This window comes from Salvelinus alpinus, chromosome 7 (assembly GCF_045679555.1).
Source record: "Salvelinus alpinus chromosome 7, SLU_Salpinus.1, whole genome shotgun sequence".
Taxonomy (NCBI): domain Eukaryota; kingdom Metazoa; phylum Chordata; class Actinopteri; order Salmoniformes; family Salmonidae; genus Salvelinus; species Salvelinus alpinus.
The window spans coordinates 4,655,734-4,674,451 of NC_092092.1; the positions used below are offsets into that span (position 1 = coordinate 4,655,734).

The 18,718-nt window shown below is 46.8% G+C and overlaps 1 protein-coding gene across 2 annotated transcripts in view; it reads right to left on the bottom strand.

The window, feature by feature from the left end:
• Positions 1–18,718, bottom strand: part of LOC139580331 (uncharacterized) — a 65,086-nt gene that overhangs the window by 8,098 nt on the left and 38,270 nt on the right. For both annotated transcript variants that reach the window (XM_071408886.1, XM_071408887.1), the window contains exons 15-19: positions 18,445–18,496; positions 17,630–17,767; positions 15,051–15,133; positions 10,934–11,160; positions 6,138–6,231 (exon numbers count right to left, since the gene is read on the bottom strand). In XM_071408886.1, the coding sequence (XP_071264987.1) occupies positions 6,138–6,231; positions 10,934–11,160; positions 15,051–15,133; positions 17,630–17,767; positions 18,445–18,496 (594 nt within the window). The remainder of the gene's footprint in view (positions 1–6,137; positions 6,232–10,933; positions 11,161–15,050; positions 15,134–17,629; positions 17,768–18,444; positions 18,497–18,718) is intronic.

Sequence of the window (18,718 nt, forward strand, 5' to 3'; positions counted from 1 at the left end):
CCCATAAAGTCCTCTCTCTAGGCAGAGGTAGTGCTCCCTCCCATCACCTCTGACACCACCCTCCTGTTCCTGATTGATTACGTGAGTCTCCATTTCTTCCCTTCTTCTTGCTCCTCCTCTTCTCCCTCCCCCTCCTTCCTCATCCTCTCCCATCCTCCTCCCCTACTCCATCCTCCCCTCCCTCATCCTCGATAAAATCACTTCCGTTTCATGTTTCAACTTCAAAGTAATTCCTCATAATCAGGGAGCATGTCGTCTATTGTTAGGCCAAGAAACAAGTAACAAAAAACGAATATTTTAAAGTAAAAGAAAGGATTAAAAAAAAGCCATAGTTAACCCACGTTGTTAATTGAAAAAGGACTCAGCCATGGCATTGTTAATTAAAAAAGGACTCAGCCATGGCATTGTCAAACTTGTTTTCTTCTGTATAAATAGCATGCTTCAAATTGACAAGCCAAAGGAGTGAGGAAGGCGAGAGGAGAGAAACTAACGTCTTGAAGTGCTCTGTGTACAACGTGCCTTCACAAAACGTTAGTTGTTTTCTCTGAGGTGGGCTCATTAAAAAGGTAATAGGTTTGAAATATTAAACTAAGACTACAAGCCATGGGAACAGGCATTTCATGCTCCATAAAAGTCTGTATTAAGCCGTGTGTGAGATTGTGTGCCCAAACAAAACGGACATCTGCACACTAAGATTAAATTTATAAATGCATGTATACAATACATTCCTTTATTGGTAGGCCAAACGTGGATAGTGGATTACACACACACCCCCAATTCGGAAAATATTCAGACCCCTTGACTTCTTCCACATTGTTACATTACAGCCTTTAAATAAATAAAAAATAATGGATAACATTCCCCCCCACCCTCAATCAACACACACAACAAAGCAAAAACAGGTAAAGAAAAAAAAAAGAAAGACCAAGAACACTTAAATATCACATTTACTTACGTACATACCCCAACCAGAAGCCATGGATTACAGGCAACATTCGCACTGAGCTAAAGGGTAGAGCTGCCGCTTTCAAGGTGCGGGACTCTAACCCGGAAGCTTATAAGAAATCCTGCTATGCTCTCTGACAAACCATCAAACAGGCAAAGCGTCAATACAGGGCTAAGATTGAATCATACTACACCGGCTCCGACGCTCGTCTTATGTGGCAGGGCTTGCAAACTACACTGCTCAAAAAAATAAAGGGAACACTAAAATAACACATCCTAGATCTGAATGAATGAACTATTCTTATTAAATACTTTTTTCTTTACATAGTTGAATGTGCTGACAACAAAATCACACAAATTATCAATGGAAATCAAATTTATCAACCCATGGAGGTCTGGATTTGGAGTCACACTCAAAATTAAAGTGGAAAACCACACTACAGGCTGATCCAACTTTGATGTAATGTCCTTAAAACAAGTCAAAATGAGGCTCAGTAGTGTGTGTGGCCTCCACGTGCCTGTATGACCTCCCTACAACGCCTGGGCATGCTCCTGATGAGGTGGCGGATGGTCTCCTGAGGGATCTCCTCCCAGACCTGTACTAAAGCATCCGCCAACTCCTGGACAGTCTGTGGTACAACGTGGCGTTGGTGGATGGAGCGAGACATGATGTCCCAGATGTGCTCAATTGGATTCAGGTCTGGGGAACGGGCGGGCCAGTCCATAGCATCAATGCCTTCCTCTTGCAGGAACTGCTGACACACTCCAGCCACATGAGGTCTAGCATTAGGAGGAACCCAGGGCCAACCGCACCAGCATATGGTCTCACAAGGGGTCTGAGGATCTCATCTCGGTACCTAATGGCAGTCAGGCTACCTCTGGCGAGCCCATGGAGGGCTGTGCGGCCCCCCAAAGAAATGCCACCCCAAACCATGACTGACCCACCGCCAAACCGGTCATGCTGGAGGATGTTGCAGGCAGCAGAACGTTCTCCACGGCGTCTCCAGACTCTGTCACGTCTGTCACATGTGCTCATGTGCTCAGTGTGAACCTGCTTTCATCTGCGAAGAGCACAGGGCGCCAGTGGCGAATTTGCCAATCTTGGTGTTCTCTGGCAAATGCCAAACGTCCTGCACGGTGTTGGGCTGTAAGCACAACCCCCACCTGTGGACGTCGGGCCCTCATACCACCCTCATGGAGTCTGTTTCTGACCATTTGAGCAGACACATGCACATTTGTGGCCTGCTGGAGGTCATTTTGCAGGGCGCTGGCAGTGCACCTCCTTGCACAAAGGCGGAGGTAGCGGTCCTGCTGCTGGGTTGTTGCCCTCCTACGGCCTCCTCCACGTCTCCTGATGTACTGGCCTGTCTCCTGGTAGCGCCTCCATGCTCTGGACACTACGCTGACAGACACAGCAAACCTTCTTGCCACAGCTCGCATTGATGTGCCATCCTGGATGAGCTGCACTACCTGAGCCACTTGTGTGGGTTGTAGACTCCGTCTCATGCTACCACTAGAGTGAAAGCACCGCCAGCATTCAAAAGTGACCAAAACATCAGCCAGGAAGCATAGGAACTGAGAAGTGGTCTGTGGTCACCACCTGCAGAACCACTCCTTTATTGGGGGTGTCTTGCTAATTGCCTATAATTTCCACCTGTTGTCTATTCCATTTGCACAACAGCATGTGACATTTATTGTCAATCAGTGTTGCTTCCTAAGTGGACAGTTTGATTTCACAGAACTGTGATTGACTTGGAGTTACATTGTGTTTAAGTGTTCCCTTTATTTTTTTGAGCAGTGTATTACAGACTACAAAAGGGAAGCACAGCTGCGAGCTGCACAGTGACAAGCCTACCAGACGAGCTAAATCACTTCTATGCTCGCGTCGAGGCAAGCAACACTGAGGCATGCATGAGAGCATCAGCTGTTCCGGACGACTGTGTGATCACGCTCTTCGTAGCCAACGTGAGTAAGACCTTTAAACAGCTCAACATACACAAGGCTGCGGGGCCAGACGGAAAACCAGGACGTGTGCTCCGGGCATGTGCTGACCAACTGGCAGGTGTCTTCACTGACATTTTCAACATGTCCCTGATTGAGTCTGTAATACCAACATGTTTCAAGCAGACCACCATAGTCCCTGTGCCCAAGAACACGAAGGCAACCTGCCTAAATGACTACAGACCCGAAGCACTCACGTCCGTAGCCATGAAGTGCTTTGAAAGGCTGGTAATGGCTCACATCAACACCATTTTCCAGAAACGCTAGACCCACTCCAATTTGCATACCGCCCAAACAGATCCACAGATGATGCAATCTCTATTGCACTCCACACTGCCCTTTCCCACCTGGACAAAAGGAACACCTATGTAAGAATGCTATTCATTGACTACAGCTCAGTGTTCAACACAATAGTGCCCTCAAAGCTCATCACTAAGCTAAGGAACCTGGGACTAAACACCTCCCTTTGCAACTGGATCCTGGACTTCCTGACGGGCCGCCCTCAGGTGGTGAGGGTAGGTAGCAACACATCTGCCACGCTGATCCTCAACACTGGAGCTCCACAGGGGTGCGTGCGCAGTCCCCTCCTGTTCACCCACAACTGCATGGCCAGGCACGACTCCAACACCATCTTTAAGTTTGCAGACGACACAACGGTGGTAGGCCTGATCACAGACAACGACGAGACAGCCTACAGGGAGGTCAGAGACCTGGCCGGGTGGTGCCAGAATAACAACCTATCCCTCAACGTAACCAAGATTAAGGAGATGATTGTGGACTACAGGAAAAGGAGGACAGAGCACGCCCCCATTCTCATTGACGGGGCTGTAGTGGAGCAGGTTGAGAGCTTCAAGTTCTTCGGTGTCCACATCAACAACAAACTAGAATGGTCCAAACACACCATGACAGTCGTGAAGAGGGCACGACAAAGCCTATTCCCCCTCAGGAAACTAAAAAGATTTGGCATGGGTCCTGAGATCCTCAAAAGGTTCTACAGCTGCAACATCGAGAGCATCCTGACTGGTTGCATCACTGCCTGGTACGGCAATTGCTCGGCCTCTGACCGCAAGGCACTACAGAGGGTAGTGCGTACGGCCCAGTACATCACTGGGGCTAAGCTGCCTGCCATCCAGGACCTCTACACCAGGCGTTGTCAGAGGAAGGCCCAAAAAATAAAGACCCCAGCCACCCCAGTCATAGACTGTTCTCTCTACTACCACATGGCAAGCGGTACCGGGGTGACAAGTCTAGGACAAAAAGGCTTCTCAACAGTTTTTACCCCCAAGCCATAAGACTCCTGAACAGGTAATCAAATGGCTACCCGGACTATCTGCATTGTGTCCGGCCACCCACCAACCCCTCTTAACGCTACTGCTACTCTCTGTTCGTCATGTATGCATGGTCACTTTAACCATATCTACATGTGCATACTACCTCAAATCAGCCTGACTAACCGGTGTCCGTATGTAGCCTCGCTACTTTCATAGCCTCGCTACAGTATATAGCCTGTCTTTTTACTGTCGTTTTATTTCTTTACTTACCTAATGTTCACTTAACACCTTTTTTGCACTATTGGTTAGAGCCTGTAAGTAAGCATTTCACTGTAAGGTCTACACCTGTTGTATTTGGCGCACGTGACAAACTTTGATTTGATACCCTTTAAATCAGTACTTTGCTGAAGCATCTTTGGCAGCGACTACAGGCTCAAATCTTCTTGGGTATGACGCTAGGTAGTCTAGTGGTTAAAGCGTTGAGCCAGTAACCGTAAGGTTGCTGGATCAAATCCCCGAGGTGACAAATTAAAAATCTGTCGTTCTTCCCCGGGCGCCGAAGACGTAGATGTCAATTAAGGCAGCTTCCCCCCTACCACTCTGAATCAGAGGGCTTGGGTTAAATGCGGAAGACACATTTCAGTTGGACAACTGACAAGTTATCCCCCTTTCCCAAGCTTGGCACACCTGTATTTGGGAAGTTTCTCCCATTCTTCTCTGCAGATCCTGTCAAGCTCTGTCAGGTTGGACTCCCCGTCCAGCGTTGCTGCGCAGCTATTTTCAGGTCTTCAGAGATGTTCGATCGTGTTCAAGTACGGGCTCTGGCTGGGCCACTCAAGGACATTCAGATACTGTCCCAGTCGGAGGTCCCGAGCGCTCTGGAGCAGGTTTTCATCAAGGATCTCTCTGTATTTTGCTCCTTTCATCTTTCCCTCGATCCTGACTAGTCTCCCAGTCCCTGCCGCTGAAAAACATCCCCACAGCATGACGCTGCCACCACCATGCTTCACCATAGGAATGGTGCCAGGTTTCTTCCAGATGTGACGCTTGCCATTCAGGCCAAAGATTTCAATCTTGGTTTCATCAGACCAGATAATCTTTTCTCCACAGAGACACTTTGGCACTCTGTCAGAGTGACCATTGGGTTCTTGGTCACTTCCCTGACCAAGGTCCTTCTCCACCGATTGCTCAATTTGGCCAGGCGGCCAGCTCTAGGAAGAGTCTTGTTGGTTCCAAACTTCTTCCATTTAAGAATGATGGGGGCCACTGTGTTCTTGAGGACCTTCAATGCTGCAGAAATGTTTTGGTACCTTTCCCCAGATCTGTACCTCTACACAATCCTGTCTCGGAGCTCTACAGACAATTCCTTCGACCTCACAGCTTGGGTGTTTGTTCTGACAACTGTGGGACCTTATATAGACATGTGTGTGCATTTCCAAATCATGTCCAATCAATTGAATTTACCACAGGTGGACTCCAATCAAGTTATAGAAACATCTCAAGGATGATCAATGGAAACAGGATGCACCTGAGCTCAACTTCGAGTCTCATAGAAAAAGGTCTGAATACTTATGTAAATAAATATAAAACATGTGCAAAAATTTGCTAAAAACCCGTTTTCGCTTTGTCATTATGGGGTATTGTGTGTAGATTGATGAGAAAATTAGGCTGCAACGTAACAAAATATGGGGGTCTGAATACTTTGAGTGCACTGTACACACACTTTAACATAGATTAATTAACATTAAACCATATTTCACCTTCATGTTTAACTTTCTTCAGGAAAACAATAGGTGAAAATGTGCCCCAATGTTAGCTAGTAAAAGATTACCCGTCCACTTGCACAGTATCCATTCAGATGAGTGTAGGTATCTGTATACGAGAGTGTGTGTGTGTGTGTGTGTGTGTGTGTTTACGTACCATTACCGTCCAGGTCTGTAGTGGAGAAGAGAGCACAGAGCTCCTCTGTTGTCCAGTGTCTCCATTCAGTCCTGCTACAGCTAGCATATCCATCCTGTAGGAGGAGGCAGCAGTTAAACCACAGGATTTAAATAATACATTTGTTATTCAAAAATAAAAATCTACAAAAAATAAAATCTGGGACAACAAAAACAACTACTTGTTTTAAATTATATTTAGGGTGCCTATCCCCTTATAGGCAACTCCTTTTGATGAGAGCCCTATGGGAGACACAGAGCAGTTGGGTTTATGTTCAAATAATCTGCTGACATTATTATCTTTCTCAAAAAAGCTATTTTATACAGGGTAAAATACAGGACAATAAACAGGGCACAAAACCCATCTATTAAAAACACACTCACTAATACATTTAGCCCTAGCTAAGTCTAATACATTTAGCCCTAGCTAAGTCTGATACATTTAGCCCTAGCTAAGTCTGATACATTTAGCCCTAGCTAAGTCTAATACATTTAGCCCTAGCTAAGTCTAATACATTTAGCCCTAGCTAAGTCTAATACATTTAGCCCTAGCTAAGTCTAATACATTTAGCCCTAGCTAAGTCTAATACATTTAGCCCTAGCTAAGTCTAATACATTTAGCCCTAGCTAAGTCTAATACATTTAGCCCTAGCTAAGTCTAATACATTTAGCCCTAGCTAAGTCTGATACATTTAGCCCTAGCTAAGTCTGATACATTTAGCCCTAGCTAAGTCTGATACATTTAGCCCTAGCTAAGTCTGATACATTTAGCCCTAGCTAAGTCTGATACATTTAGCCCTAGCTAAGTCTGATACATTTAGCCCTAGCTAAGTCTGATACATTTAGCCCTAGCTAAGTCTGATACATTTAGCCCTAGCTAAGTCTGATACATTTAGCCCTAGCTAAGTCTGATACATTTAGCCCTAGCTAAGTCTGATACATTTAGCCCTAGCTAAGTCTGATACATTTAGCCCTAGCTAAGTCTGATACATTTAGCCCTAGCTAAGTCTGATACATTTAGCCCTAGCTAAGTCTGATACATTTAGCCCTAGCTAAGTCTGATACATTTAGCCCTAGCTAAGTCTAATACATTTAGCCCTAGCTAAGTCTAATACATTTAGCCCTAGCTAAGTCTAATACATTTAGCCCTAGCTAAGTCTAATACATTTAGCCGTAGCTAAGTCTAATGCATTTAGCCCTAGCTAAGTCTAATGCATTTAGCCCTAGCTAAGTCTAATGCATTTAGCCCTAGCTAAGTCTGCTGTCACGTCATCTTGAGCTGAATGTTGGCACCCTATATAGTGCACTCCTTTTGACCAGGGCCCTATGGCACCCTATATAGTACACTACAGCTCAAAAGTAGTGTACTATATAGGGTGACATTTAGAATGCACACTTTATCCTAGGGTGCTCAAGGGGGCGGGGGGGTAGGAGAGAACACTGAGGGAAACCAAACATTCAGCTCAAGATGACAGCAGACTTAGCTAGGGCTAAATGTATTAGTGAGTGTGTTTTAATAGATGGGTTTTGTGCCCCGTTGAGGGAAATCGGGTGCCACTTGGGACATAACCACAGTACTTTATGTTAATCCTTTAAATCTACACAGCCATTTTGTTTCATTTCACAGCAAGTTGAGTGTCTGCTAATCTTTATCCAGACATTGGGACTGTTTGCTATTCATAGCCGTTCAACATCTAAGTGTGTGAGCGTGTTTTCAAATCTGATCATTAAAACAAAATGACACGCCAACTGATGCTAACACCACGTACTCACAGGCACACAGAAAGGGCTACAAACTTGATGTGCACTCTGATATTTAATTTTTAAATTGTATAAATATGAGGTTAATGGTTAGTTTTAGATTTTAAGCTCATAAGAAAAGTCTGTATAGCCATTCCCCATTCGTACTGCAGCGCTAATAAACTACCCGTCTAAAAACAGGAAGTCAGGTGGGAAACTGTTGTTGCCACACTAGATAGACCATTAGACCGTTGTGTCCAAAACTACACGTGGCAAAGAATTGACGTCTTTCCGTCTGTTTAGCAGTGAGACGGTCAGCTAAAATGGCCATTAAAGGAGCGTGTGACGGGTCATATATCCATCTGCTCTGACTGCCAGGACACGTCAGTCTGTGCTGCTCCTGGTGCTGAGAGAACAGAAGCATCTAGTCAGAGAGAGTCTTGGACAGGTCAAACTAATAAACAAGGAAAAGGCGTCGTCTACAAAGAGAGGGGTCACTGATATACATGTATTATGGATCCCCATTAGTTCCTGCCAAGGAGATGCCAAGGAGATGCCTGTGGACTACAGGAAAAATGGATTTTCCAACCCTGAGCGCCGGGCCTAATCTGCTCTTGCTGATCAAAACCTTTTTTTGAGTACTGCTTTAACCAATGGCTGTGCAGGTCTACAGTGGCAGTTCAGGAGGAGAGTCAAAGGCTGCTTCACAAAATAATATGTGATAGGGCCTAGTCCCCCCCCTAAAAAAAAAATATATATATATATATATATATATATATATATATATATATATATATATATATATATAGTGCACGCGGACTGGCCTATTTGTTCTGTTAAATTTGGAGCCGATTCAGAATTAGCAAATGTACGCCTTTCCTACACACACAAGTCTCAGTAGGTGGTATTAAGACTGACCTCATGCAGGGACGCAACGCGGTGTGGCTACCTACACACACAACGAATATATGTCATTCTGAAAACCCTCCCACATGCTGGCCAACAGATTTTCTCGTGGAGTTTTCATTCAATAAAAGGTTTTCAGTACATTTATCTGAAGACATCCCTTTAAAACACTGTGTACCTTTTAGTTAGAATTGTGTCCACAGACTAGAATATATGGAGAGACCGGGTTCAGAATAATTAGGGATGAATTAAATAAATCCATCTTCATCTCTATTTCAGCACCAACTGGGATATTTAAAAAATATTCTGATCTTGTATATTATTTAGGATTAGGAAAGTATTTATGAAATCATAAAAACAGGTTTGGAGAGCCTTTACACACAAAATATATGGATGAATAAAAGTCGTTTTGATTCATCCTGAAAGTTGTCATATTTGAAGGTGAGACAAGCATTCAATAGTCGATATAAAACAAACGTACTCCTCACTAACGGACAACGGTCCAGTCATGGTGAACTGCACACCAGGCTCCAGGTTTAAACAGCTACGTGTGGTTGGAGTTCCATAATCATTCTATAATAAAGCTACATGTCCCAAATTATTGTACAACGTTAGTCTAGTATGATCCACTACTGCTAGCGACTCTCAGGCACAACTACACAGACCTGACAGAGGAAGGAAAGGTCAACGGAATTAAATGGAAAATATAGGCTACAAACTGAAGGAAAACGAAGACTAAAATGACATATATAAATGAATGTGTATTATTGACGGTGGCTCTTGATAGACTAATATTTCAAATGATAGAACTGGTTTAAAAAGAAAAGCTGGGTGAGAGAATGCCAGGAGTGTGCAAAGCAGTCATCAAGGCAAAGGGTGGCTGCTTTGAAGAATGCCAAATATATTTTGAATTGTTGGGGTTATATCCTGCCTGTTTGTGTCTCCCGACCCCTCCTGTCTCAGCCTCCAGTATTTATGCTGCAATAGTTTGTGTGTCGGGGGGGCTAGGGTCAGTCTGTTATATGTGGAGTATTTCTCCTGTCTTATCCGGTGTCCTGTGTGAATTTAAGTATGCTCTCTCTAATTCTCTCTCTCTTTCTCTCTTTCATTTTCTCTCTGAGGACCTGAGCCCTAGGACCATGCCTCAGGACTACCTGGCCTGATGACTCCTTGCTGTCCCCAGTCCACCTGGACATGCGGCTGCTCCAGTTAATTGTTCTGCCTGCGGCTATGGAACCCTGACCTGTTCACCGGACGTGCTACCTGTCCCAGACCTGCTGTTTTCAACTCTCTCCCTCTACCGCACCTGCTGTCTCTAACTCTGAATGATCGGCTATGAAAAGCCAACTGACATTTACTCCTGAGATGCTGACCTGTTGGACCCTCTACAACCACTGTGATGTTGATTATTATACCCTTCTTTTTTCTTCTGTTTTACCTCTATTTAACTAGGCAAGTCAGTTAAGAACTAATTCGTATTTACAATGACGGCCTAGGAACAGTGGGTTAACTGCCTTGTTGAGGGAAAGAACGACCGAATCCCTGAGCCGACAAGTTAAAAATCTATCTAGCAACCTTTCGGTTACTGGCCCAATGCTCTAACCACTAGGCTACCTGCCGACCATCTATGAACATCTTGGCCATGTTCTGTTATAATCTCCACCCGGCACAGCCAGAAGAGGACTGGCCACCCCTCATAGCCTGGTTCCTCTCCAGGTTTCTTCCTAAGTCCTGGCTTTTCTGGGGAGTTTTTCCTAGCCACCGTGCTTCTACACCTGCATTGGTTGCTGTTTGGTGGTTTGAGGCTGGGTTTCTGCACAGCACTTTGTGACACCAGCTGATGTAAGAAGGGTTTTATAAATACATTTGATTGATTTGATTAACACTTTGGTTACTACATGATTCCATATGTGTTAATTCATAGTTGATGTCTTCACTATTATTCTACAATGTAGAAAACAGTAAAAAAAATTAAGAAAAACCCTGGAATGAGGTGTGTCCAAACGTTCGACTGCTACTGCAGCTCTTATTAATCTTACAGTTACAAAAGACTGTCTGGAGAATGGTGTCATTTGCCACACTTGGACCCGACAGGTGCACGAACTTATTGGTGATTTCCTCGTAAAAACTGACCTGGGATGGAAAAGCATTGCCTCGGACAGGTTCTCTGTAGGCTCGGAGAGGTCCGTCACGGACAGGTTCTCTGTGGGCTCGGAGAGGTCCGTCACGGACAGGTTCTCTGTAGGCTCGGAGAGGTCCGTCACGGACAGGTTCTCTGTAGGCTCGGAGAGGTCCGTCACGGACAGGTTCTCTGTAGGCTCGGAGAGGTCCGTCACGGACAGGCTGGAGAGAAGTCCACTCTGGGGGGGGGGGGAAACATAATATACACACTATTACATACACACACCCATTTTGCGAACAGAAAACTAGGCATGGCGAACATCAGTGATCCCACCAATGGTCTTTATGCACAATGGACTTTATGCACTAGGATACATATGGATGAGGTCATCGAACACGCTGTTCCCGATCAAACACGCTGTTCCCGATCAAACACGCTGTTCCCGATCAAACACGCTGTTCCCGATCAAACACGCTGTTCCCGATCAAACACGCTGTTCCCGATCAAACACGCTGTTCCCGATCAAACACGCTGTTCCCGATCAAACACGCTGTTCCCGATCAAACACGCTTGTAGTCTTTCCAAAGCGGGCAATTCTAACTGACTGAACATATTTCATTACCTGTGAGCTCTTAACATTTCTCCATTGATACACGACAAGTATTCTGTTGAGGAAAATCTGGAGGGTAAGCATTTGACTGTACAGTTTACACTTGCTGTATTTTGTGCACGTGACAAACTTTAACCTCATTTTATTGAAACATTTAAAAAAAGTCCTAATGAAAATGTAGTCAAGTCAAAATGTCGCCCAAAAATATATATTTTTTAATTTTTCTTACCCAATTTCAAATAAAGTCAAAAACATGTTCACAATTACAAATTAAAATATGTGAGTGCTAAAATTGTTGCTAGAAACTCTTGCAGCCAAATATTGATCTATATATTTTATTTCAGCTGAATCAGTAGTTTGAGTACCTTTTCTGGTTAAAGGTAGACTTGTTCCATCTCCACCCTTTTTCTCAATATTCAAAACAGAAATGTATGGTGTGCTTTTAGGTGGTTGGGTCATTCTGGTCCTGCGCACCACGACCGACGTAGCTAGTTGGTTAGCCAAGCTAGCCAGTAACTGCTCCAGTATGTGTTGACCAGTTACACAGTTTTAAAAATACGTCATTTTTTCTGTTTCTGCCCAAAGTCGAGCTTTAACATCAGCCATTCTTCCCAAATGGCACACTATTCCCTATATAGTGCACTACTATAGACCAGAGCCCTATTCCCTATATAGTGCACTACTTTATAAAGGGAATAGGGCTCTGGTCAACAGTAGTGCACTATAAAGGGAATAGGGCTCTGGTCTAGTGCACTACTGTTGACCAGAGACCCTATTCCCTTTATAGTGCACTACTTTAGACCAGGTACCATTTGGAATGCAATTCATACACACATTAAATACACCGTAAAAAATATATTTTAAAATAAAAGGACTTAACAGCCTTGATGTGTTCCATTAGCTACTGAATCCGCCTCTGTAAAATGTACGGGTCCCAAAAATGGTACCCTATGCCCTTTATAGTGCCCTATGGGCCCTGGTCAAAAGAAGTGAACTGTGAAGAGAAAAAGAGTGTCATTTAGGACACGACCTACGTGATTGGAAAGAATAGATTGCTACCATTACAGAGCCTGGAGTTGAGACTATTACCCAAGGACACAGTTGGGTAACACTTCACTGGAAGCCTGCAGGTTATAACGCAGGTTATAACGCAGGTTATAACAGTACATTTGTCTTAAGCATATGACTTCCTTTATGATGTCATATGATAATCCCATAATGATCCGGTCTAAATACCATTCTGAGAGGATTACAGGACTCATTAATAGACAGAAATAAATAGTTGTTGATAACGCGCTATGAAGAATGGCTTTGTGTGTGTGTGTGTGTGTGTGTGTGTGTGTGTGTGTGTGTACACAGGTCATGTAGAAGGAGACGGCTCGGAGGAAGTGGAAGAGGGAAAATGCATTTCTTTGAAGAGAGCCATCTGTGTGTTTCTGGTTTGGCAGGAAGACTTTAACCGACGGCACAGTAATAATTATGACTCCGAGGTAAAAATTTGCAAATTGACTTTAAAAATTTACACAAACTAAGCTGTACAGGAGTTAGATAAAGTAAACTTGAGCAGCAAAATCACAAGCGAAGTGATCTATAGGAGGAAAAGTAGGGAAAGGTTTGTTACGTTCTGTGTGCTGGAGTGTTCTCTTGTTCGGGAGTAAGAGTCGGTTGTGTTGAAAGGGCTGGTTTCCCAGAAACACTTTATTAAAAACTAGTCCTGGACTAAAGATCATTCTCAATGTAAATTGAAAGGCTTAGTGTGTGTCCAGGAAACTGACCCTAAGAGAATAAGAGTGGTTGAGCTGTGGTCTGGGGTTTACAGAGAGAGAGTGGTTGAGCTGTGGTCTGGGGTTTACAGAGAGAGAGTGGTTGAGCTGTGGTCTGGGGTTTACAGAGAGAGAGTGGTTGAGCTGTGGTCTGGGGGTTACAGAGAGAGAGTGGTTGAGCTGTGGTCTGGGGGTTACAGAGAGAGAGTGGTTGAGCTGTGGTCTGGGGGTTACAGAGAGAGAGTGGTTGAGCTGTGGTCTGGGGGTTACAGAGAGAGAGTGGTTGAGCTGTGGTCTGGGGGTTACAGAGAGAGAGTGGTTGAGCTGTGGTCTGGGGGTTACAGAGAGAGAGTGGTTGAGCTGTGGTCTGGGGGTTACAGAGAGAGAGTGGTTGAGCTGTGGTCTGGGGGTTACAGAGAGAGAGTGGTTGAGCTGTGGTCTGGGGGTTACAGAGAGAGAGTGGTTGAGCTGTGGTCTGGGGGTTACAGAGAGAGAGTGGTTGAGCTGTGGTCTGGGGGTTACAGAGAGAGAGTGGTTGAGCTGTGGTCTGGGGGTTACAGAGAGAGAGTGGTTGAGCTGTGGTCTGGGGGTTACAGAGAGAGAGTGGTTGAGCTGTGGTCTGGGGGTTACAGAGAGAGAGTGGTTGAGCTGTGGTCTGGGGGTTACAGAGAGAGAGTGGTTGAGCTGTGGTCTGGGGGTTACAGAGAGAGAGTGGTTGAGCTGTGGTCTGGGGGTTACAGAGAGAGAGTGGTTGAGCTGTGGTCTGGGGGTTACAGAGAGAGAGTGGTTGAGCTGTGGTCTGGGGGTTACAGAGAGAGAGTGGTTGAGCTGTGGTCTGGGGGTTACAGAGAGAGAGTGGTTGAGCTGTGGTCTGGGGGTTACAGAGAGAGAGTGGTTGAGCTGTGGTCTGGGGGTTACAGAGAGAGAGTGGTTGAGCTGTGGTCTGGGGGTTACAGAGAGAGTGGTTGAGCTGTGGTCTGGGGGTTACAGAGAGAGTGGTTGAGCTGTGGTCTGGGGGTTACAGGGAGAGTGGTTGAGCTGTGGTCTGGGGGTTACAGAGAGAGTGGTTGAGCTGTGGTCTGGGGGTTACAGAGAGAGTGGTTGAGCTGTGGTCTGGGGGTTACAGAGAGAGTGGTTGAGCTGTGGTCTGGGGGTTACAGAGAGAGTGGTTGAGCTGTGGTCTGGGGGTTACAGAGAGAGTGGTTGAGCTGTGGTCTGGGGGTCAGAGAGAGAGTGGTTGAGCTGTGGTCTGGGGGTCAGAGAGAGAGTGGTTGAGCTGTGGTCTGGGGGTCAGAGAGAGAGTGGTTGAGCTGTGGTCTGGGGGTTACAGAGAGAGTGGTTGAGCTGTGGTCTGGGGGTTACAGGGAGAGTGGTTGAGCTGTGGTCTGGGGGTTACAGGGAGAGTGGTTGAGCTGTGGGCTGGGGGTTACAGAGAGAGTGGTTGAGCTGTGGTCTGGGGGTTACAGAGAGAGTGGTTGAGCTGTGGTCTGGGGGTTACAGAGAGAGTGGTTGAGCTGTGGTCTGGGGGTTACAGAGAGTGGTTGAGCTGTGGTCTGGGGGTTACAGAGAGTGGTTGAGCTGTGGTCTGGGGGTTACAGAGAGAGTGGTTGAGCTGTGGTCTGGGGGTTACAGAGAGAGTGGTTGAGCTGTGGTCTGGGGGTTACAGAGAGAGTGGTTGAGCTGTGGTCTGGGGGTTACAGAGAGTGGTTGAGCTGTGGTCTGGGGGTCAGAGAGAGTGGTTGAGCTGTGGCTCACCTTGCGTTGCTCTCTGAGCTGGGCAGTCTCTTTAGGATGGATGAAACGGAACATAGTCCCTCTCCCGAGCTGGATGACAGCACCTGAAACCAGACAGACAAACATGTTATGGAAACTTGCTCAATGTGAACGGAACAGCCGTTATGCAGTGAAAAAAAGTAATACACCGAGTATCAGTTTCATGGACACAGACCAAACCTAGTCCAGGACCAAACCTAGTCCAGGACCAAACCTAGTCCAGGACCAAACCTAGTCCAGGACCAAAGAGAATCTCCATTGAAATAGCTTTATAGTCCACGACTTGATCTGAGTCTGGGAAACCAGCCCTGAGAGTGCTGTGGCAGTGGATGCTTGCTAATTGGAGCAGCCTATTAAAAGCATTCGTTGTTGATGAAAGTGTGTTCAGTTCTAGTAGCACAAAACACATCTCTCCCAAATGTTGTTAAGATTAAAGTGCTGCCTCTTCACCTCTTCTCTGCTGGCTACCTCAGAGTAATTCAGGGTTACCATTAGCACTCTTGAGCGGCTGTGAACCACTCTCCTCTCCTCTCCTCCCATCCCCGCTCATCCCCTCCACAGGCCAGATGCCATTTCTCTTACTAAACATTTGGAGGGCTACAGGCCCTGGACAAAGCCACAGACAAAGCTCCAGGCCTCTCCATTTAATTGGCAGATGGTGGTGATAGCAGAGCAGGGTCTGAAGTGGAGACCAGGATTAGCCTTTACATAGCATTGGGAATAGAACCAGCCAAGCAGGCAGAGAGCTGAAGAGAGCCAACTTTAGCCCCCCGTAGAAGACCCCATTATTCAGTTAGCTCTGCCAGGCCTGGGCTGCCTGCCTGGGAGCTTCTCCCGCTTTATAGCCTGGCTTACTCCAACCCGACCTGGCTCTGAGAGATGAAAAAAACGCTAGAGAAAGAGAGAGCAATAGAGTATCACATCAAAGATACCTGCCACTACTCCTTTACGGCCATTGAACCAACATCCCCCCCCCTCCCGAAAAGGCTGCGTCAGAACCAACATCCCCCCCTCCCGAAGAGGCTGCGTCTGAACCAACATCCCCCCCCCCCTCCCGAAGAGGCTGCGTCAGAACCAACATCCCCCCCTCCAGAAGAGGCTGCGTCTGAACCAACATCCCCCCTCCTGAAGAGGCTGCGTCTGAACCAACATCCCCCCCTCCTGAAGAGGCTGCGTCTGAACCAACATCCCCCCTCCTGAAGAGGCTGCGTCTGAACCAACATCCCCCCCCTCCTGAAGAGGCTGCGTCAGAACCAACACCCCCCCCCCTCCTGAAGAGGCTGCGTCTGAACCAACATCCCCCCCTCCTGAAGAGGCTGCGTCTGAACCAACATCCCCCCCTCCTGAAGAGGCTGCGTCTGAACCAACATCCCCCCCTCCTGAAGAGGCTGCGTCTGAACCAACATCCCCCCCTACTGAAGAGGCTGCGTCAGAACCAACATCCCCCCCTCCCGAAGAGGCTGCGTCAGAACCAACATCCCCCCCCCTCCCGAAGAGGCTGCGTCTGAACCAACATCCCCCCCTACTGAAGAGGCTGCGTCTGAACCAACATCCCCCCCTACTGAAGAGGCTGCGTCTGAACCAACATCCCCCCCTACTGAAGAGGCTGCGTCTGAACCAACATCCCACCCTACTGAAGAGGCTGCGTCTGAACCAACATCCCCCCCTCCTGAAGAGGCTGCGTCTGAACCAACATCCCCCCCCTCCTGAAGAGGCTGCATCTGAACCAACATCCCCCCCCTCCTGAAGAGGCTGCGTCAGAACCAACATCCCCCCCTCCCGAAGAGGCTGCGTCAGAACCAACACCCCCCCCCCCCTCCTGAAGAGGCTGCGTCTCAGGCCATTTTCTACAGGACATTTGATAGTAATTCCTGCTCCTGTTGCAGCTGAGATCCATCACTCACCGTCCTCTCAGGTGCTTTGTCACTCATCAAAAGCCATGAATAGAAGCAAGATTAGTGTTTGCTGCAGAGAAAGAAGGAGAGAGAGGTAGAAGAGAGAGAACGAGATAGGAGACCTGGAGAAAATCTCTCGGTGTGGTTTATCTGAGTGTGAGGCCGATAGCTATATAAGCCCTGATATCAGCCTCTATGCCGTAGCTTTACAAAGCATTGCAGAGTTGTTGTAGCCCATTACCTCAGGTAAAAACCAGCCAGCCGGAGTCTGGACAAAAGCCAATCATGTCAGAGAGATTGAGTACTTCATGGCAATGCATTCACTTAACCTCGGCAAAGGAGTGAGAATTGAGGAAAAACTTTTCAGTTTTATTTTGTCAAGTTGCCTGAAAGTTCAGAGCAGAGAAAGGTTGTGTAGTCTAGTCTTAAAGGAAGAAGGGGGTGGATGAGCTCTCCGTGGGTGGACGACGTCGCCGTGGGTGGACGACGTCTCCGTGGGTGGACGACGTCGCCGTGGGTGGACGACGTCTCCGTGGGTGGACGACGTCTCCGTGGGTGGAGCAGCTACTAGAGGTTTAGCATGTCTTCCAAGTCCACACAGACTCATTATCCTGCAGAGTCTCCTAACACACTCACACGGATCATTACCCACACCTGGATCATTACCCTGTGTGAGCTGGCAGGGCCGGGTCATCTCCAGTCCGTTAACAGAGCACAGCGCCCCCGTCTGGGGGATCAGCTTCACAACTCCATCACAGTTCTCAAACACACAGTGTTCTTCCTGCAGACCAGCATCATGGATCACTGCATGGTGAGAGACAGGGTTAGGGGTCAGAGTTCAAACAGACAGTGCTCCTCCTGCAGACAAAGATGTTCAATTATATTGACAAGATAGTCGAGTGACCGCTCTGACAATGGAAGGTGTTGTCCCAAAGGGCCAAACCCTGTCTCCCACCCAAAGGCATGCGGTCTGATTATCGTGGACACTGCAGACCAGCACCATGGAGCACTGCATGGTGGGAGACAGGGTTTGTCTAGAAGAGATACAGCTTTTGTCAAAAATGTACTTTTCGTAGCAGGTTAGAGCTTAAGCAGCAGGTTAGAAGAATTAACGTAGCAAGTAGCAGGAGTAGGTTAAGGTTAGGACAAGGGTTAGCTACAATGCAATTCGACAAAAAGCTATATCCCATCTAGAAATGACTGGGAGTCAGGGTTAGAGGTCAGAGTTCAAAGACGGTGTTCCTCCTGCAAACCAGCACCATGGAGAACGGGAGGGAAGCGAGCAGATGTGGAGACAGAAACGGTCAGTTTAAGGGGGTCAGTTGGAGCAAGGTGAGGCTCAGAATGACTTATCTTGATCACATAATGAGTAGTCCAATTCAAAAAGGACAAAAGGGAGATGAGTGCCTAAAAGTCTCCAGAATAACATACAAAATTCACATGAAGCCTACAGCAGATATGCCTTCCTCCTCCTGACTCACCGATATCCTGATTGGACGGCGCCTCGTGTCGACCCACCAGCGTCCTGCCTTCCTGCAATCAGATCCCAAGGCCAATGTTATTAAGTCTGCCAGTAAGTCGATCTCCTAATGGGAGAACCCAATCCAAGGGCTGCATCCCAAATGGCACCCTATTCCCTATATAGTGCACTACTTTAGACCTGAGCCGTATTCCCTATATAGTGCACTACTTTAGACCAGAGCCCTATTCCCTATATAGTGCACTACTTTAGACCAGAGCCCTATTCCCTATATA